The sequence below is a fragment of the Dipodomys spectabilis genome, unplaced genomic scaffold (genome assembly GCF_019054845.1).
Source record: "Dipodomys spectabilis isolate Male_0828 unplaced genomic scaffold, ASM1905484v1 ptg000051l, whole genome shotgun sequence".
In the NCBI taxonomy this organism is placed as follows: Eukaryota; Metazoa; Chordata; class Mammalia; order Rodentia; family Heteromyidae; genus Dipodomys; species Dipodomys spectabilis.
The window spans coordinates 1,564,954-1,586,607 of NW_024870728.1; the positions used below are offsets into that span (position 1 = coordinate 1,564,954).

The 21,654-nt window shown below is 49.9% G+C and overlaps 1 protein-coding gene across 1 annotated transcript in view; it reads right to left on the bottom strand.

The window, feature by feature from the left end:
• Dis3l2 (DIS3 like 3'-5' exoribonuclease 2) overlaps nucleotides 1-21,654 on the bottom strand; it is a 341,977-nt gene that overhangs the window by 4,929 nt on the left and 315,394 nt on the right. The window contains exons 15-16 of the mRNA XM_042679162.1: nucleotides 1,137-1,320; nucleotides 407-493 (exon numbers count right to left, since the gene is read on the bottom strand). Of these exons, the coding sequence (XP_042535096.1) occupies nucleotides 407-493; nucleotides 1,137-1,320 (271 nt within the window). The remainder of the gene's footprint in view (nucleotides 1-406; nucleotides 494-1,136; nucleotides 1,321-21,654) is intronic.

Here is a 21,654-nt window from a genome sequence, read left to right on the forward strand (position 1 = left end):
CCTGTTGACAAGATAGTTCTCATGTGCTAAAGTGCAGGCTGGAGGACCAGCCCTTACATGCTACTCACAGGCTGTCCCTTGCCCCGGTCATGGACCCAGGCGCATGGAGTCTATCTGTGTAAGCTAGACTATATGGCTGGGCCTGGAACTTTTCTCTTGCTTGGGTTCCCTAGCAGCCACGGGCAGCCCAGCTGTCCTTGGTATACGGACAGGCTCTTCCTGGGAGCCCGGCATCCCCATCCCAGGGGCTGCTGAGGGCACCCTCCTCTTGCATGCTCACTGCCCCTCTGCACCCAGATAGGCCCCAGGGCAGAGCAGGAAAGGCAGTGGGCTGAGTGCCCATAAAGGTCTTGAGGTCAGGTCTATGGGCACTCTTAGGAATGGGGACAGTCTTGGTCCCCCTTACCTGCATGGGTCGGGAGTACATGTTGGTGAGCACCTCCTTCCGAGCTAAGGAGTACTTGTCATCTCCGAATGTTTTGGTCAGACTTTTCTAGAAGCAAACCCCAGAAACCTGTATGAGATGCAGTTATATTTGGGAAGAAGTTCTGAGCCCATCATCTGTTGACCACTTGATACCAAGAGGAGGGATCCCCTGGCCACGGGCTCAGTCCTGCTGGGGTGCAGAGCTCATACTCTGTGACCCACACTGGACCTCTAATCAGCCCGTCCACGTCTACCTGCATGGCCAGCTCTCTGCCATAGAGCTACTTTCTGCCTCCTCAGCGCTCAGAGCATGAATGAGAAGTCTCCCTCCTGGAGGACTGGAGTCAGGGCTCTGGATTCCCCTGCCCCATCAGGCTTAGCTCTAAGAAGAGGGGTCCCGGAAACCAGCTTCCCTAAGAAACGTCCCATGGATTACAGGAATCCCAGGCCCATACGGAAAGCCTCTAGGCCTAACACCTGCCCAGTTCTGGCCAAAGGAGCTCTGCCCATGGCTAAGCCTTGAGTGGCTTCCCTTGGCCCATCTAGGTGAGAGGGACTGACTCCAGTCAGAGCCTCTGTGACTCGGGACTTCTCCTCAGGCCCCCCGACCTGCTGCAGGGGAGATGCAGATGAGGGGGAAAGGGACCCCGTGGAAAGTGGAAGGTGCTAGACTGACAGAGTCTCTCACTCCTCTACCACACAGCACTCACATTAAGGGACCCTGCAGAGCTGACATCCATGGGCAGCCCCATTTGGTTGCAGAATTCCACTAGGTCATTGAGCATCTTTGTTTGGGGTGGGGGGTGCCGTCGCAGCAGAGCCTGCTCAGGGAAGGCACGGTAGATCTTGTGGGCCACTGCCATGTTGGCCAAGAGCATGAACTCCTCCACGAGCCTGCAGGGGAGACACGGTGGCTGGGGAAACCCTGGAGGCGAGTGGCATGCCCCCTTTCCCAAGCTCCCTGCCCAGTGGCTCTCTTGTACCTTTGAATGGTTGATATAAAGAACCTGTCTGCGACCCAGTACTATTTATCCCTCTGAATCCTTTTTCTTTTATCCCCACTTTCTCTGAGCCAACATGTCCACACTGCTCTTTCTCTCTTAGTTTGTGAACATGTCTTGGTCTCCCTGCTTGCTATAGATGGCGACACGGGGAGAGCAGTGACAGACTGTCTCATTCCCCACTGCTCAGCCCCAGACACGGTCCAGCAAAGACCTCCGTGGATGACTAACTCCCCAGAGAACTCACTCTAGCTTTGCTTCACTCAAGAGCAATTCTAATGACTGCCAAGTGAACAAAACTAGCAATCAAAGTGTGTCAAGGACCCAGAGTGGGGAAGTGGTGGGAACACAGTAGACTGAGGGGCCAGGTAAAGCGGGGCTATGTATTGCAGTCCTGAGATCATTACCTGCCCCCAATCCAGGGCTGGAGGCTGTGCACTGCTCTTCTCCATCTTGGGGCTGCCTTGGTGGGAAAGTGGATCTAATCAGAGGCCCTCAAAGCGAGTATGCATCCTGGCTGCAGTGGCACTGTGTGGGGAAAGCTTGCTCCCAGAGCAAGGGAGGTTCTATTAGTCCAGCTTGGAGAGAGACTATCCCCTAAGGCTGCATGTCAAGCCCCAAGCTTCTTCCACAGAGGTAGGATGCAGCGAGGAAGCTCCAGAGGCCCAGCAGCAGCTAGAGGGCCTCTGGAGGTGAAGGCGGGTGCTGGGGTCAGCCTTGTCACCTGGCCAAACCCTCAGAAGGAAAAATAGGCATGGTAAGGGAAGGCACCTGTGTTCACAGCCCTACTCTGTCTAGACTGAGCATGCTGTGGAGATGTGCCCAAGAAGAACAGGCCCCACCAGACACGGTTCAGGCCATACCTGGTCCCTCCATCATGGGCTCTGGGCCCGACAGGGTTACGACCTGGCCAGGCAGGGAATCCAGCATAGAGTGTTGGGTATGCCTATGTTGTTCACTGAGCCACAGCTGTGACCCTGCTTCTCAGCTCTGAATCTGTCCTTGTGCTGATCACTGTTCTGAAGAAAACCCTGTGTCCCAACCCCTTCACCGACCACCAAGTTTGCTGAGATGTAAATTGAATCCTGGCTTCGCCATACTCTTGCTCAGGGTCCCTGGTCAGACCTCTCCCAATCTCCCCAAATATAAGACATAGCTGACATCCCTCGTCACGGGGATGGTGTGAGGGAGATGAGGGACCAGGCATTTTAGGAAAGAGTGGTACTTTCTTCCATGAGATGGGTCTGCCTCAGTCTATGCTACACTTCTTGGTTAGCTTGTTGCCCAGATGTTCAGATACTTATGTGCATTTGTTCTTTCATGTACTTTTCTACTCAATTGGCTCTGTTATGGTGATCCAGGTACAGTTTTAGACTTTTTTCTCCAGTCAGTCCCAGAATACTGCAGGCTGGAGCGCAGTCTGTTTCCTGGATGAAGAGGAGACACTTGTAACCCCCAGGGCTGGGCCCGGGCTGTATTTTATGAATGAGGCCAGCAGGTGGCAGCATGGCCCTACAGTATGGCTGTGGTGAAGTGGCTGGCAGGGTCTGGAGCCTGTCTGAGCCCTGTGGGGCCCTTCTTGTCTCCAGCCACAGGTCAAAGACTCTTCAGGCAGAGCCAGGCTCATCCTCTGTTAAGACCTCTTCTGCAAGACTTCTCATGATCTCAAGTAAGGACAAGGACAGGGATAGGGAAAAAGCAGGGCTTGCTAGAGGTATCAGGTAGCAACCACAGCCTTAGGCAAGTCCACTAACTGTGGACTCCCACAAGTTACCTGAAACCTGGACAAAAACAACTACCTGCTAGCTAACCTTGACAATGGTCTGGTGAGGCTTTGCATGCAGAGGCTGACCTTAGACAAGTCCTTGGTATCTCTCCATTTCTACTTCCACTCTGGCTCTTCCTCTTGCCCTCCAAGGGTGGAATTAAGAGAGTAGCCTGAGGGCTCTCTATGAAAGTTTAGCAGTGTCAAGCAGGAAACACCACTGTCGCTAGACAGGGAGATGGCGTAGATAATACTAAGTCAGGATTCCCTGAGTAGTGGCAAGTACTGGTGCTCTAGGATGGCTGCAGGGACACTTCTTCACAACCTGCTGTTGAAATTCTCACACCTGCAGGTAGGAGGGGGAGGAGCAAGAACAAGTCCTGTGTGCCCTGGAGCAAGCCTCCAGGGACTGGCAGGTACTCTGGCCCTCCAGTCCTGGTCCCCAGCAGTGCTTGGGAATAGGCAGGTCAAGCTGCCAGTAGTCAGAGCACTACAGATTTCAAGCTTCCTTGTAACTAGGTGTCCCAGGACAAAGAATTGGACCAGGCAATGCTGGCAGTGCGTAGTATCCTGGTTCGTCTGGGGCCAGCTAAGGGACCTATTAATCTTTTTTTTTTTTTTGGTCGGCGGGTGGGGCTTGAACTCTGGGCCTGGGCGCTGTCCCTCAGCTCTTCAGCTCAAGGCGAGCGCTCTACCACTTGAGCTACAGCGCCACTTCCGGTTTTCTGGTGGTTTATTGGAGATAGGAGTCTCACGGTCTCTCCTGCCCGGGCTGGCTTTGAACCGCGATCCTCAGATCTCAGCCTCCTGAGTAGCTAGGATTACAGGCGTGAGCCACCAGCGCCCAGCTTGGGACCTATTAATCTTAATTCAACTACTTAGTCAGTTCCCACAGTGACCAGCAGGGGCCCCTCCGCATCTTCCTTCCTGGCACCTGAGACGTGGCAGAAGAAGCTTAGAACCCATGAACTTCTGGGTGGGAAAGACCCTTACAGCTTACAAACTGCAGCCCAGTGGCTGGAGGAAACATGGTGTCCATGCTTCTTTCTCAGCACAATCCAGCTCTGGGGCTGAGCCGTGTGGGTCACATGGCTCTAAGGGAGTGGGGATGGCTGGGAGGAGGCTCTAACATTTGAGCTCCTCACCAGATCTGCCTCTTCTCAGAGGCAGTAATGCTTGTACAGCTGGAAGCCAAACTCAGATGATGCTGGGAGCTGTCCTGGGGCAGCATGGGTGTAAGACACCTCCAGCTGGGTATGGGAACTGGGAAGAGGGCCAGGGGCATGGAGGGAGAAGGGCTGCTGTCTGGGGCCTGCTACCCATGCTGGTTTGAACCTTGCTCCCCTGGTCTGGGCACCTGCCCTCAGTTGTAAGCCACCTCCGCCCCTAGCAACTGACAGCATCGCACAAGCATGAGATCACAGCCCTTCTGGGGAGGGGGAGCTGGAACTCAGCAACTGCCTGACAACTGCTCTAAGTAGGGGCTCAGGAATGGCTGCTAGCCAGGAGCACCTTCCAGAACAGCAAGCCAAGCCCTCGGAGACAGGGCCTTGGTCCCAGGCCTGGCATCTGCTGAGCATCTGGAGCCCTGCGCCACCAAGGCCCCACAACTCTGGAGGTCTAGGCGGGGCTGAGCTGTGACAGAAAGCAGTACGCCAGGGTCCAGGGCCAAGGCTCCAAATGGCTCTCTCCTAGCACCCCTACCTGTGCTCCAGACCTGCAAGGTCTGGAGGATGTAGGTGAAGGGCAGGTGTGAACTTTCTCATCTCAGCGAGCCCCTAAGTAAGGCACTCACCCTTGATGGCAGACAGTGGGGAAAGAGGGACAACCTCCATATACTCCCCTCTACCCAGCAAGAGCTATCATCCAGAATGCCACCCCAAACTGCTTAAGAGAACACATCAAAATGTGTACAAGACACTGGGGTTTGGTTTATTTATTAGAGGCCTCTATCACCTGTAAGAAGGCAGCGTGGTACTGCAGGACTTGCAAGAAGGAGCTGCATACAGTAGCTAGCACACAGCCACCTCGGGATCCAATCTGTCCCGCCTCTCTCATTTATGATGAGGATGATTAATTATTATTTTTTTGGGTCCAGTCGTGAGGCCTGAACTCTGGGCCTGAGTGCTGTCCCTCAGCTCTTCAGCTCAAGGCTAGCACTCAACTACTTGAGCCACAGCGCCATTTCCAGCTTTTTTCTTTTTGCTTATGTGGTGCTGAGGAATCGAACCCAGGGCCTCATGCATGCAAGGCAAGCGCTCTACCACTGAGCCACCTTCCCAGCCCGAGGATGATTAATTAATCATTATTTTTATTATTTTTGCCCAGGCTGGTCTTGAACTCTTGATGTTCCTGCCTTATCTTCCTAGTTGATTATCAGAGTGTGCCACCATGGCCGGCTTTATTTATTATTATTTTGTCAGTCATGGGGCTTAAACTCTTGCTCTGGGCGCTGTTCCTCAGCTCCTCAGCTCAAGGAGAGCGCTCTACCACTTTAGCCACAGAGCCACTTCCATTTTTTTCTGGTGGTTTATTGGAGATAATAAGAGTCTCACAGACTTTCCTACCCCAGCTGACTTTGAACCTAGATCCTCAGCCTCCTGAGTAGCTAGGATTATAGGCATGAGCCATTGGCGCCCAGATTTTTTTTTTTTTTTTTTAACTCTTTTGAGACAGGTCTCACTATGTAGCCCAGTGCTGGGATTTACAGGTATGTGCCAAACCCCACGCCCCTCCCAATCTCTCTGAGCTGCTGAGACAGAGCTGCTAGGACAACATTCGCACAAAGCAGGGGGCAGAAAAAACTTTCCAGAACTTTCTACTGCCCTCCTACCACAATGCTACCCTCTGTGTCTAAGCTGCCATTTCTTTTAAATGAGGAGCCTCCTTACTTCTGGTCATGCTGCCTTCTTCATACCAAACCCCATGGGGTCTCTTGACTGACTAAATCCCCCCGCCACTAGGTGGCTCCCACTGTACGTGGGACAGCTACACTACCTGGTGAGACAATGTGTATGCGTTTTTCCTCTCCCTCCGCATGTTCCCTGCCCCAATCCCTCTCCAGCCATGTTGAATTCTTGAGGCTCTTTGGTTCCTGTAACTTGAGTATGCATCAGTCTGGGTCACTGCTCTTATTCTTCATCTTTTACTACCATCTGCTCTGTAGGGGGCGCAGGGACCCTTGGCATCTCCTTTGTCCGCCAGCATGGTGTTTGGTCTCTGCGACATTGCTGGTCTCTGGGTCCCAAGCTGCATGTCCTCCCCATCCCTAATTAGACATGCTCCAGTCCTAGTACAGATGCTTAGACAACCTGTGCTGAATAAAAGGCTCCCAGGCTAGGCATGGTAGGCTCCCGTTCAGGAGTTGGGATGCTTGGTTCCATAGCCCTCTCCACATGCTTCTGACCCAAATTCTATGCTCTGTGTTCACTTAAGGCCATGCCTGGCTGCCTGTTCTCAAATAGGGCCAAAAGGAGGTCATGTGACCCCCTGCTCTTCTCTCCTCACCCTTCACAGGTCTTCTGATCCTGAGCACCACGCTCCCAATACACATGGCGGCAGTTATTTAAAACCACCAGAGCAGGTGGGGTCTCATCCTTTTTGTTCGCTCTCTTAGCCACACTTTAAAGCTCAGGCCTCACTCTACCCTGGATCCCACCACCACCACTGTCATGCCGGCTTCTGCGGCCCTGAGATATTCGTATTCCTTTCTGGGTGGGAGAAACCTAGTATACAAACAGGAATGTGACTGACTCCAAGCCCCACACTCCTTCAGCAGCAGTTTCATGTGCTTTTGAGGCTAGCAGCCTAAAGTTCCATCCTGGGGAATGTGCACGGAATGCCTTTGTCCTGTTCCTGGGAGTTCTATGATCCTGTAACAAACAGGATTGATCTTGAGAGAGGACAAGATGCAAGGAAATGTTTTACAGGAAAGAAATAAAATTGCAATGGCAAGAACTAAAATACAGCGGGCATGTCTAGAAAGCAGAAACCAGGAGGTAGAGGCCGAGTTCCTGGCGGCTAGCCTCCAAGTGGGAGCTGATGAAGAGGGACATTTCAAAGAAGGACGCAGTGACAGAGGCACACACCAGAGGCTGGGCCCTTGAGGATCTCAAGGTTATACACATTCGCTGGAGGCTGAAAGGAAGGGGCAGGACCAGAGGGCACAGGTGGAGCAGAGGGGGGCCCAGGTGGTAGAAGCCAGTGGAGAGAGCAGGGGAGCAGCAGCAAGCCATCCCAGCTTTGGGGAAGGTGCCCCAAGTTGGGGAGGAAGGGTTGGGAAGCTGATTCAGAAAACCTGAGAGAAGGGCGTCCAGCCATCAGGTGAAGACCACCGTCAACACAGTTACAGTGAAGAGGCAGCGCCAGCCAGAAGACGCTCAGATGCTCTCAGTCTGGCCACACAGGGAGCAGGGGAGCTTGTGGGGAGCTGCAGTGGGAGAGTGGAAGGAAGAGGCGCCCAGGGAAGGATCCAGGTGAGGTCCAGGGTGAAAGCAGATGCCCACAAGGTTTGGGTGGAGAGGAGGCAGGGGGCACTGAGGACAGCCCTGCACAGTGTCTCAGCCTCTGTTCCCACTGTGTCCTGGAGGCCGGCTGGGCCATGGCAGCTAATGCTGCTTCTTTAGGGTGTCCTGGAGGCCACCAGGCTACTGACACCCATATTGCAATGGCCAGGGGAGAGGGCCACAGCTGGTCAGAGCACAGAGAGCCAGTACTTTCCTAAGAACTCAGGCAGCCCAAGAATGGAAGAAACAAATTCAAGGGCAGATGGGTAATCCTGCTATAAGGATTGCTGTCCCCAAAACTGTCATTTTAAGTCTCAGGAGTAGAAACTCTTATGCCCATCATGGTACAAAGAGCTACCTTACCATGACCTAAACACAGGGACTGTCTCCTTGGCGATACAGGTGCAAACTCGGTCAGCTCTGTTCCCTCAGCTGGCCTAGTTTCCTCTGCTAGAACTCAGTGACTTGAGATGAACAGCAAGAGGGCGGAACTGTGCCTCTCCTTAGGACAGGGGCCATGCTGCTGGAAGGGCCTGTCTTCCCATCCTGGCCTTGCTCTCAGTCTCCGTTCTTCTTCACTTGGCTTCTTCACATATGCCTCTCAGCCCTGCCTCACAAGAAAGGTGAGGCCTCCAAGGATATCCCATCTCCAGACCCAGATTAGGGCCCACTGCACTCCTTTTACATCCAGAACACTTGGTAAGGGGCTTGGGAAGTGATTGGAGAGCTAACCCGGGGCCAGGGTCAAGGGGTGTGCCTGTTACCACATACCTGAGAATGCACTGATTTTGCAAAGATCAAAATCAAATGCGAGAGGAACAAACTCTTCTGCCCTCAGCTACCAGGGCACTTGTCATGGTTCTGTGAAGTCTCATGCTAATAGAATTAGGCCGCTCATAGAGATTGTTCAATTAGCTTTTGGTGATAACTACTAACTTGAAATTTGACAAGAATTGCTTCCAGCCAGTTTCAAACCCATTTCTTCTGAAGATGGAATTTTCTCCACTTGGGTACATCCTCCCTATGGGCCCAGGAAGCCTCAGGCTCCTCATGGGCTGCAGAGGGCAGCTGCTGGGCCCCGCACGGACGCTGAGCACTGGAGTACTGCTCCCTCTCCATGGCTGGGCAGCCCATCGTGGGGGAGGCAGCCGCCACTCTCACAGGGCACCACTGCTCTCCCAGAGGTCCCAGACTGAGTGTAGTGTGGTGGAAAACTATACGGCAACAGGGCATGATAGGAAGCCAGTGGTCTGATGTGCGCTATGTTGAGGGCTGCTGGGGATGGGGAAACTTTAGCAGATCTTTATTGCAGTTCCCTGCTCAGCTGGGCCAGGGTGGAGCTGGTGGCCTAGCAGCTGGGCAGTGGAGGCCTGGGAAGGGGCTGGGTGGGGGAACCTCAGGAAGAGAGGTAGCAGCAGACCAACCCGGGCACCCACCACAGGGGAGCCACAGGGCCGACCCCACATCACAGCGTGGGCCTCTCGCTGACCCCTCTCCTACGGGGCTCACTGCAACCTGCTGAACGTTTTGGACATTCTCATCAAACCACAGGGAAATGAATGGGGCCTAGTTCACAGGCATGGAAAACCCCAGAGGAACTGGCCTCTGGAGCCAGACATAACAGGCCCTGTGGGTGAGGCCGGAGCCAGGTTTCCTATTCTGTGAGGCTCACTCCACTCCAGGGCCTTTCTATAGGTTTAGCGGGTGGGGCCCTGCTGCTGTGGCAAGGCACGTTTTAGCGGCTTGTTTTTCTAGCTCAAAAGGAAGTCTCCAGAGGCTAAGCGTCCAAGTTTGGCCCTCAGGCCCTGCCAAAGGGAGGCTGCGGTAGGGAGATGGGAGGGGGCTTGCTCCCAGCGGTTGACAGGGCAGAAAGCCCTTTGTCAGCGTAAAGCTAGCCACAAATCCTCGCTCTTCCCAAGGCTCAGCTCTGCTCGAAGGGAGGCACGGGGCAGGCCTGCACGTGGGCACGGCCCTGGCCCCTAAGCAGAACCAGGTGGCAGTCTGTGCCGTGTGGCTCACAGTGCGGGGTAATTAGGGTTTGCTTGGCTCCTTTATGGTGTTGACACATATGCCTTCTTCAGTTCCAGCCGCTGCCCAACTGGAACTGGAACTACTGACCAGAGGAGGCGTGGCCAAGGCATACAGAAGCTGCTGCCTCTGGGAGCCCTGGGGTGTCCCTGACAGCTTTGCCGTCTTACTGATTCCTGGCCAAGGCCAAGGCCTCTCTCATGCCCCAGTGGCGGGTAATGGCCCTGTAGCCTCCGACAGAGAATAGAGTTTGGACAAGCTCAGGGGAAACAAATGGGTCATCACTGACTTTGGAAGGGATGATTTTAATTTTAAAAATAGAATTTGGGCCCTAAGAGAGCGAAGGAAGAAGGGTTCAGGAATTATAGATATTAGGTTCTCTCTTTCTTTCTCTTACACAGACAGACACACACACACCCAAGTCAGCTAGAGGAGGAGGATGACACTTATGCCCAGGAACTGGGGTTACTCTGCTTTTGCAAGTGAGGGCATGCCTGGATCTCCTGGGAAGAGGCTCTTGCCCCTTGATGCAGAGGAGCAGGCCCCCTTCATCAGGGCCACCCCAGGCATGGAGCCACTCAAGTCTGCAAGGAAACAAGAATGCAGCTGGGCCCTCAGTGTACTTTATACCCACTGCTCACAAACTTATCAGATGTTTCTCCCTCCATGAGGCCCCTCAGAAACCCCTAGCTTGCACAGATCCTTGCTTTCACATTGCAGTCCTGGCTGAGGGATCGCCACTCATTTGCACCTGTGGTTTCCTTGTGGCCCTGGCCCACCTCAGCCCTACTTTCCTCTTGAGCCATTCACAGCTACCCAATATCAACCTGGATGGCTGCCTAGACAGCTCTACTGGCCTCATTTCCCAGAGCACAAAACTCTTAGCAGGCACAAATACTTATTCTTATCTGTAAGAGTTCGATTTTGTCCTTGTAGGATCTCACATTTCTAGACACATTATGTTGTTTTTACTTTCAATAGCCATAAGACCCTATGGTACCTGAGGTGAATGGATAGTAACACCTCCATCTTGAGCTGTGCTATCCAGAGATGAAGATAGCAAGGGTGAAAGGTGTCTCTGGATTGTGACTGTGCAGGCTGATGTCAGCTATGGTGCCAATTTCAGCTCACTCAAGTCTTAAAGTCAAAGTTCTCATTATTCATGTAAGCAGGGGAGGCTTGGAGGAGTGAGGTAACTCTCCTAAGCTCACAAAGCAGGGAACTCTACCACTGCTTCATTGTTGGCTGACCCTAAAGGTCACTTGCTTGCCACAGACCCCCTAAAGATGAAGAGGAGGTGGCAAGGTTTCTAGCCCCAGACAAGGGCTGTGCTGAAAGCAGAGACCCTGCACAGGCCTTCCCCTGAGGCCATGCTGGTACCTGAGACAGGGGCTTTTGTAGTGGTCATTTGTGCTTCTTATTGGTAGAGGACTTCCTCCTCTCACTAAGGCCACAGCAGCGGTGGAGTCCAGGGTCATCAGCTGTGACTGGCTTTCCATCTACCCAGCAATCTCTAGGAATGGAGCCTGTCTGCCAAACTTCTCCCTGCCCCTGTGTGTGTGTGTGTGGGGTGGAGGTGGGAGGAGCATCCTGGGCAGGAAAATGCACAAGGCTGGTTAGGCTGGGTCATTGCTTACCACTCTGGAAACTTTATTTTCAGGCTTTTGCCTCTTCCTCTTTGCTGCTGTATAGTAGGATAATAGAGCAGAATCAGGACTTAGCCCTCTGCTAAGGACACCACCTGTATGAAGTTGTTCCCCTATCTGCCTAAGAACATTCTCTGAGATGAGCATAATGCTGAGCGTTTTCTATTGCTTTTTTGGGGGGTGGGGTGTGACAAGGTCTTTCTTTATGTAGCCCACATCTTGTTGGACTCCTAAACTTTTGCATTTCCTATGGAAGAAATGTCCTGAGCCACAGCATACAGTAGAAGGCTAGGGATGCCCACAAGCCACAATAGGGGGGAACTATGAACCTCAGACATGGGGGTAAGAATCCCTGCCCCAGGAACTGCTGACCCTCAGCAAACCTCACGTAGCCTCTTTCTAGTCTGCTCCCCACTGAGCTCTGATCTGGGCACTTTGGGCACTATGCACATTTCTCTTGGTGGGTTTCACTCTGTTAAAACAAAACAAAACAGAACAAAATTCTGGTAGGTTCAGTCCCTTGTCAATCCCGACAGTCAGGGCCCTCACAGGGCAGTGCTAGAGGAAACCAAGCTGTCACACTGAAGATGGTTCCCTTGGCCTCTGTACACCACATCCTTGCTGGCCTGCCCCTGGCTTCAGTCCAGCTGCCCATCAGCCACAAGGAAACGGGACTTCCTCTTCCCTCATGTGGGGTGACAGACACAACAAGACCCTCAAGTTCCCCTGGGGTTCCTAGTCCCATATCTACCTTCTTACTCAGTTCCCAGTGAGGTTTTCAGGATTTCAGCCAGGAAAGGTTCCTTCCCTGGCTCCCAGGAGCTTAGAGCACATTTCAGACACTCCCTGTCTCCCAGTTTGTTTCCTCTGCAGATCACAGGCCTACAGGGAACTCCATCTCTGGATTCCAGAGCTAGGCACACAAGCCAGGGCTAATGAGATATTTGGGGAACAAATAAGCATGTCAGAAACATAATTTTTCTAGTCCTTCACAGAACACATTATGTGATAATCAGGATTTCTTTTGGGGCTAGAATCAGAGTTCTCTACCAATAGAGGACTAAGGGTGGCAGCTATGGGTTTTGCACCTTCCTTTCAGCTTGGCAGGCAGCCTGAGACAGCTTCTGCTGCTCAGATGGGGTTCACTGGATTTGCTCTGATTTTCACTTTTACATGGTTTTCACTTAACTCCAACACAGGGTGACATGGTGCTTGATGACCTGATGAATAAATATTCTTGTCCAAGGGCAGGTGCCTCACATAAACATGAAACCCAGCAGATTAAAGAAAGCTTCTCCCTTCCCAGGCTATTTCCACTGAACTAACACTTGTCTTATCACCCACTGGGATGTGGCCTGTTGGGTCTGGCAGAGCTCGTTAGTTATGTGACTTTAAAAATATTGACATATGTTTTTATGAACTAGGCTCAGAGTGGTTTAAATGGATATGTTCCCATCCAGAGCCTTCTGGGCTTCCCTGATATTTTCTCGGCCTTCCCCAGATACACAAAGCACAAGCAGGACTCTGGAGGGACCAAGGCTCCCCACTCTGTCCTTCCTGGTTCAGCATGTGAAACCCCCATGTGGCAACTTTTTCCCAGAGCACTTTCCTACCACTGGTGGGTCCCGTCCCTCCCACCCTGGGCCTCAAACTAGTGCTCTAGCTGGCAGAAGCAGTGCACTTGCTTTCCTTCATGAGCTGGATGTCACCTGCATTCTTTGTCACCTTGTCATTGTTGAAATGTGAAATACTGGCCTTCTGGGTCCCCAGCTGGTGGTGCTGCTTTCGGAGGTATGGAGACTTAGCTGGAGAAGAAGGATTCTAGGGTCATGGGAATGGTATCTTTTCCCTGACTCCTTCCTTCCCTTGTTCACTTTGCTTCCTGACCACCATGAGGCGAGCAGCTTTTCTCTACCCATACTCCCTGCCATGGTATTCAGCCTTGCCTCAGACACACAGCAACTTTGTCAGCTGACTGCGGACTGAAACCTCTCAATCCATAAGCCATAATGAATGTTTCAGGAGCCTCTTCTTTTTCTTAGGTATTTGTCACAGGGAAATAACCCTGTCCTGGGTCTTCCTCGTTTTCATAAAAATTGTGCTCAGGTCTGTGCTTGACACTAGCAAGGGTCCAATATAGTTTGTCAGATAAGCAAAAGAATAAGGTTTACATTAGGACTGGAGAACACCCATCAACTGTTCTCCAGTCCTCAAGGTACATGGGTAGAATTTCCCCAGAGACCTTCTTTGCACTTGGAAATTTCTTTTTTTTTTTTTGCTGGTCGTGGGACCTGAACTCTGGGCCTGGGCACTGTCCCTCAGCTCTTCAGCTCAAGGCCAGCGTCCTACCACTTGAGCCACAGCACCACTTCCAGCTTTTTCTGCTTATGTGGTACTAAGGAATTGAACCCAGGGCCTCATGCATGCAAGGCAAACACTCTACCACTGAGCCACCTACCCAGCCCCCGCACTTGGAAATTTCTAAGGAGTCACTTTTTAGGTTTGGCAGCAGGGCCTGTAGGACCCATCTGGCAAGTAAATCAATTCTGAATAGAGGGGCTTTGTGGAGACTGCTGTAGGGTTCCTGGATGGAGGCCAGGTTTTGCATGGCTTTGACTAGCACTGGTCTCAGGTTCCCTTGGAGGTGACCTGAACTAGGATGACCTTCAAGGGGTCAAGGGTCTCCTTGTGGAAAGCAGCTTCATTGTCTGGGTCTAGCAGGCAGCAGCGGCTTTCTGATTTCGTCAAGAGTCAACAAGGGACAGAAGGAAAGGGCCACCATACAGGCCTTGGGCAGGCTACTTAAGTTCCCTCCCTACCTCTGGGGTTATTCCAAGGAAGATTAAGTGGAATAAACTGTGTAAAGCCCTTCTCTCAGAGTCTAGCATATATCTATAAATATTAGTATTACAGGTTACATAGCCCTTATTTGAAGTGTTGGAATGGAAGTGCTTCAGATTTCAGAGATATTTTTTGTGTGAAATATTTTCTTTCTTTCTTTTTTTTTTTTTGGGGTCCGGTCGTGGGGCCTGAACTCTGGGCCTGGGCTCTGTCCCTCAGCTCTTCAGCTCAAGACTAGCGCTCTACCACTTGAGCCTCAGCGCCACTTCTGGCTTTTTTCTTTTTGCTTATGTGGTGCTGAGGAATCGAACCCAGGGCCTCATGCATGCAAGGCAAGAGCTCTACCACTGAGCCACCTTCCCAGCCCCAATGTGAAATATTTTCGTAGAGTAAAAAAATCCAAGCCGGGCGCTGGTGGCTCACGCCTGTAATCCTAGCTACTCAGGAGGCTGAGATCTGAGGATCGCGGTTCAAAGCTAGCCCGGGCAGGAGAGACCGTGAGACTCCTATCTCCAATAAACCACCAGAAAACCGGAAGTAGCGCTGTAGCTCAAGTGGTAAAGCGCTCACCTTGAGCTGAAGAGCTGAGGGACAGCGCCCAGGCCCAGAGTTCAAGCCCCACGACCGACAAAAAAAAAAAAAAAAAAAAATCCAAATCTAATGTGTACCAGAATCTAAAATTTGAAATCTAGGGGCTGGGAAGGTGGCTCAGTGGTAGAGCTCTTGCCTTGCATGCATGAGGCCCTGGGTTCGATTCCTCAGCACCACATAAGCAAAAAGAAAAAAGCCGGAAGTGGCGCTGTGGCTCAAGTGGTAGAGCGCTAGCCTTGAGCTGAAGAGCTGAGGGACAGCGCTCAGGCCCAGAGTTCAGGCCCCACTACCGGACCCAAAAATAAATAAATAAATAAATAAAATAAAATTTGAAACCTAGGATTTTTGAGCATTTCATATTTGGGACTTTCAGATTAGGGAGTCCCTGTCTGACTTGTAAAAACCTTCTGCTCTAAGTTAAGGACCTTATGAGAGCTTAGAAATATTAAAAATAGAAGCTTGTTAGAAACACGGAGAGGAGGGGGATATAACCTTGACTGCTCCATGAGGTACCCACCTGGGCATGTGCGCAGCCCCTCCCTGTGCTTCCCACATTGTGCTAGGGCCCAAAGAGGAGAGTCGGAGCCATCCCTGTCACTACCTCCTCTCAGAACTTTACCACAATCTGGCTCTTTCTTCAGCACTTCCTGGCTGGATACTTAAAGAAGACACTTAGACTTTTTTGGGTCACAAAGCTGAAGATAGGATCCTGTCTTTTGGGGTAACTACTGGGGTAGCAGTCATTCTGAGAGACCAAGGGTTACATTAACAAAGTGAGAGTCAAGAGATAACTGGAAAATATGATGAGAAAAAAAAGGCCTTTCAAAGTAGTGAGCCCTGCAAGGCAAGTTTAGTGCTTCCACCTCAGGCTGACTCAAGACTCAAGAGAGTAATAGACAGCCTTCAGGGTCCAGGTGATGAGAGTAAGTGCACATCCCTAAGGCTGTGCCCTGTCCTCTGTCCCTTGTTCCCTGTCACTGCTACTCAACACAGTTGATCCCCATATGTGGTGCTGACCCCCACTGGCCAACCCATGTCTCACTCATCTCCCTTGGAGCCTGGCCCAGCAATCCTAGGCCCATCCTTGGGGCTGCTATGGGTTGCATGGGGACTGCCTGGGAGTAGTACCAAGTCCATGGAGTGATCTGTGTTCTACATCTCAGCCAGGCCTTGCTGTGATGGCTTTTCAGCTGCTGCCTAAGTGGGCCATTTCCTTCCACTTAACTCAGTGGGCACAAGCTTGTGTCTCTCTGACAGATGCCTCAAAGCTGGGTACCTGACACTGGAGAAGCACCCTTAGAACAGACAGTCCACATGTCCCATTCCTCTTCGATCTGTGAAACAGTTCTAAGTGATTTACAGTCATCGATAGCCTTTGTCTGTCATCAAGCATTGTAGTTCCTTCAGGCTCTGGAAGCTTCCTGTCCAACCACCAAGAAAAAGCCACAATGCCCCAGAGGTCTAGGGAGTGGCAGTGATGACAGATCAGAAACACTGCCCCACCAAAAGCACAGCCAAAAGCTGAGTGAGCCAAGCATGCTTTGGTCACCTGCCAGGCAGCTGTGAGAGGTGACAGCCATGGGCACCTTTCTTCAGGCTCAGACCCAGCCTGCAATTCTGTGGGCTGTTTCCCACTGGAGTAACTTTTGTGAGAGTGTCACAGGCCTCTGTGGTCTGGTCCTGGGCTTCCAGGTATCCAAGTGAGGGTGTCCAACAGAGGTATTTCCATGTTCAGCATGTAAAGACATTAGTGTCTGGTGCAACACAGTGGCATGGAAGAAGCTGTGGCATATGCCCCACTGGTCAGGATGGGGAGGCCCTGTGTTCACCAAACCAAAGACTAGACTGAAGATCACAGCTTCTTCTAGAACTCCCTGAAGTCTTAGACAGGAGTAATAAGCCTCCTTAGATTTGAAAATGGCCTGGCTAAGCTACTGGCTTACAGAAGGTGGCCCTAAAGGGGATGTAGACCTGTATATGCACAAATCCCAGAGAGGTAGAGAAAGAGACACAGATCAGGCCAGGAAATGGAAAGATAAGAATGTGGCAGACAACAAAAATGCTAGTACCCCCCCCCCCAATGTCATTAGTAAGGACATGTCACTATGTGCAATGAAGCATCTAGAAGGAAATGACAGAAGGGTTCCAAATCTCACTGGATAGCTGCAGACCCAGGAAACTCCCCAGAATGACAGGAGTGTTAGTTCATCACATGATGACAAAGGAAGTTTGTGCAAAGTTTCACAAAGGCAATTTAACTTGAAAAAAGAAGAGTCATCTGCTCTATGGAACCTTGTATCTCACCTACTATATGAACCAAGAATATACCTACCTTCTTAGAAAGTCTTTTTGAATTTTGAAGTACTAAGTCTCCAGAGTTCCTTGTGTCTAGACTTTCTGTCTTGTAGGGAAACTTTGTGGGACATTCTTGAGTAATTATTTGGGCTGAAAAAGGAGGGGTGGGAGAATAGCTGCAGATATTTTCACACCCAGGATCATGCTTCCCAGGCTCACAGCTCTGAGGCCTCCAGGGCATTAGGTTTGATTTTCAATGCTCTCTACACTCTTCATACCTCTGTCTGAATCTGAGCTGAGATTCGGTGTATCTGTGAATCTGCACAGGACTCATATAAAGGCCAGGGAATCCCCCACCAGTACGTTCAGCCATGTGGCTGTGAATTGCTGTGGGGGTAGTCATTTAAGGTTATGGATAGGCACAGAGGGGTTCTTTCAGCTTGAGACCTTTAACCACCTTAGTTTGTTTCCATGGTAACAGATATCACAGAAAGGTAGGATGGATAGATGATAAGCCTATGTGGAGGCTTAGAGGAGGGGGTTACTGCTGGACAGGAACATATACTAAATGAACTTGTAAGAGAGCTGAACAACACTACTGCTGAGTATCTGTGACCCAAATCCATTTTTGTGGCCTTGGGGATTGGTTATACATTCAGTATCCTTTTAGCTTGGGCTATGGAATCCCATAGTTCTTTTTTTTTTTTTTTTGGGTCCGGTCGTGGGGCCTGAACTCTGGGCCTGGGCGCTGTCCCTCAGCTCTTCAGCTCAAGGCTAACGCTCTACCACTTGAGCCACAGCGCCACTTCTGGCTTTCTTCTTTTTGCTTATGTGGTGCTAAGGAATCGAACCCAGGGCCTCAGGCATGCAAGGAAAGCGCTCTACCACTGAGCCACCTTCCCAGCCCCCATAGTTCTGTCTGAATCTCTGTTCACTGTGTAGTCATGAGCTCCTCTGGTCATTCATATCATGTACTGATTAAGGTTTTGTCCACTAATTTTCTAACATTTATGAGTGGTCTAGCACTTAACTATCCTAATGGCTGTATATTAATCACCCTAATTTAATCCTCATAATCAACAGTCCAGGAGTTGGTGTTTAGCAGGAGTTCCAATGAGGACTATTACATCTCCTTCATCTACCTGAAATAGAGTGATATCTTTTTTGGTCTGGTAGTGGGGCCTGAACTCTGGGCCTGGGCGCTGTCCCTCAGCTCTTCAGCTCAAGGCTAGCGCTCTACCACTTGAGCCACAGCGCCACTTCCGGCTTTTTTCTTTTTGCTTATGTGGTGCTGAGGAATCGAACCCAGGGCCTCAGGCATGCAAGGCAAGCGCTCTACCACTGAGCCACCTTCCCAGCCCCTAAAGTGTTATCTTATGCAAAGGACTAGAGGGTCAGTAATGAAGCTAGGTCTCTAAGAATCATCTCCAGCAAAATTAGGAAATCTTGTGGGATATCCTTGAGTAATTATTTGGGCTGCAAAAGGAGAGGTATGAGAAGAGCTGAGGACATTCTCACACCCAGGATCATGCGTCTCAGCCTCACAGCCCTAGCTGTGATGATCACAAATCTGAAGAGCCTGGACACCAATTCTAGAATCACACTACCTCAGTCAAAGTCTTGAAGCAAGATAATACTCAGTAGAAATGAGGGCTCTAGGGATCCCTTGCCCAGCTGGAGACTAGAAATAAGAAAGTAGCTGGTCAGCTGGGAAGGTGGCTCAGTGGTAGAGTGCTTGCCTTGCATGCATGAGGCCCTGGGTTCTATTCCTCAGCACCACATAAGCAAAAAGAAAAAAGCCGGAAGTGGCGCTGTGGCTCAAGTGGTAGAGCACTAGCCTTGAGCTGAAGAGCTGAGGACAGCGCCCAGGCCCAGAGTTCAGGCCCCATGACCGGACCAAAAACAAATTAAAAAAAAAAAAAAAAAAAAGAAAGTAGCTGGTCAACTTAGCTCTACTTGTTTCCTGCAATAACCTAGACAGCTCAGGCTCAGCCTTTCTTCTCTATCAATTTGTTGCCCAAATCTAAGTAAAAAAGGAAGTGAGTCTCCTTAGCAAAATCTAAATAACACCCAGAGCCCAAGCTGCAAGGAAGCTGCAAGCCCAAGCTGTTTGGTTTTCTGCCTAGAGCAGAACAGCATGCTAAATAAGCTGATGTCCACTAGGCTGAGAGTGATTGGGACCATGGTCAAGATTTTATGTTTAGTTAATATCTTGTGATAAAAGCACATGATCATCTTAGAGTAATTTTCACACAAAATTATCTATCTATCTATCTATCTATCTATCTATCTATCTATCTATCTATCTATCTATCTATCTATCTATTTACCTACCTACCTATCGTCAGTCATGGGACTTGAACTGGGGGCCTGGGCATAGGCCCTGAACTTTTTGCTCAAGGCTAGGACTCTACCACTTTGAGCCTCAACATCACTTTTAGTTTTCTGGTAGTTAATTGGAGATAAGGATCTCAAGGCCTTTCTTGCCTGGACTGGCTTCGAATTTCGATCCTCAGATCTCAGCCTCTTAAGTAGCTAGGATTATAGGCATGAGCCACTGGTGCCCACCTTACAAAAATATTTTTAATTGTAGAAAACTTGGATGAAAAGATAAAATCTCCCTCACAAAGTTAAAATAAATATTTGTGATAAAAAGGTACTTTTCTCTTATATAAAATCACAGATTCTGCTTTGTCTAACTTGTAGCCTATAAATCATTGTTGCCATACTTCAAACTTATGTGTCTTCTCAAATTGAAAGTTATGGATGGGTTATCTTTGTATACAACTGGCAGTGCAGCAGGTATATTTACCCCAGCATCACAAGAAACATGAATGGTGTATCGCAGCTGTTAGGATGGCTAGGATGTCATAAGACAGTAGGAATTTTGAAGTTCTATTAAAATCTTATGCGATAGAAACATGATTATGCAGTATGAGAGAGCAGGTCCCCAAATTATATTCTTAGGAGTAAATCTAATGACAGATGGGTAGGACCAAATGGAAAATTATGACATTTTTTAGAAAAAATTAAAAAGACCTGAATGAAGAGAGGACTATACTAGTTGAAGATGTAAATTATGACACATTTCCTACTGGCTTAGAGAACTTATAAAGAAGAGCAATGCAACTATGCATTTCCACTTGGTCCTACTAGACTGGTGATATCCTTTTGGAAGTAATAAGGGGTTCTGCTTCAGGACCTGAGCATGTTCATTTATGGCTGTCATACTGCATTAACATGCCCTAGCTGCTGTTTTTAGATTACCATGAGCCAAATACTAACCCAATTTTTTGGGGGGAGGGGTCCAAGTTGGGACTTGAAAGTTAGTATCTGATGCTTTCACCCATTGTCTAGTACTCCACCAATTGAGCCACATCGCCAATACCTAATCCATTTGTTTTAATGGTTGTCTTTTAATTTTTATGTTCTCTTGTCATCATTTGTGTATGTAGTCAGGGAAAAATATACACATATTTCTGAGTGGAAATGTATATCAAAAGTGAATATATAATCGTTTAAATAGGGATACAGGTGGACCCATTGCAACAATGAGATGTACAAGTCATTATGTCGAAAACGAACTTTACAACTTTGGTGGGAGGGGGGGAAGGGGAGTGGGGAAGATTGGGTGGAGGGGCAGGGGGAGGATGGGAAGGGGAAACAAAGGAGGAGGCTACAATGCTTGATAAGAAATGTACTCACTATCTTGCCCATGTAATTGTCACCCCTCTATACAGTATTTTCACAATAAAAAAAAAACCCTCCCATAAAAAAAAAAAAAGTGAATATATTGGGCTGGGAAGGTGGCTCAATGGTAGAGTGCTTGCTATGAATGCATGAGGCCCTAGGTTCGATTCCTCAGCACCACATAAGCAGAAAAAGCTGGAAGTGGCGCTGTGGCTCAAGTGGTAGAGTGCTAGTCTTGAGCTGAAGAGCTGAGGAGCAGTGCCCAGGCCCAGAGTTCAAGCCCCACGACTGACCCCCCCCCCCAAAAAAAAAATATTGAGGCTGAGAGTGTAGCCAGGTAGAAAGCCTACCTAGCAAGGGTGGCCCTGAGTTCAAACTCTAGGGCTGTCAAAAAAAAAAAGTGAATATTTTGAAAGTTTTCTTCACTGGTGAAAGAAAATAGTAAAAAATACTACCAGACACAGAGTGCATGAATTATGGAATGGTTCCATATATGTCCATTTATTAGTTTGCTAGGCAGAATAATCTTCAGTGTTGGAAGTTATGATGGTGATATCTTTTGTGTGTGTGTGTGTTTATGTGTGTGTGTATGAGAGAGAGAGAGAGAGAGAGGGAGAGGGAGAGAGAGAGAGGGAGAGAGAGAGAGGGAGAGAGGGAGAGGGAGAGAGGGAGAGAAGGAGAGGGAGGGAGGGAGGGAGGGAGAGAGAGAGAGAGAGAGAGAGAGAGAGAGAGAGAGAGAGAGAGAGAATATGTTGGTACCAGGTCTGAAGTCAGTGCTGCCTGGATGCTGTCCCTTAGATTTATTTTGCTCAAGGCTAGTACTTTACTATTTGAGTCACAGCTCTCCACTATGGCTTTTTTTCTGG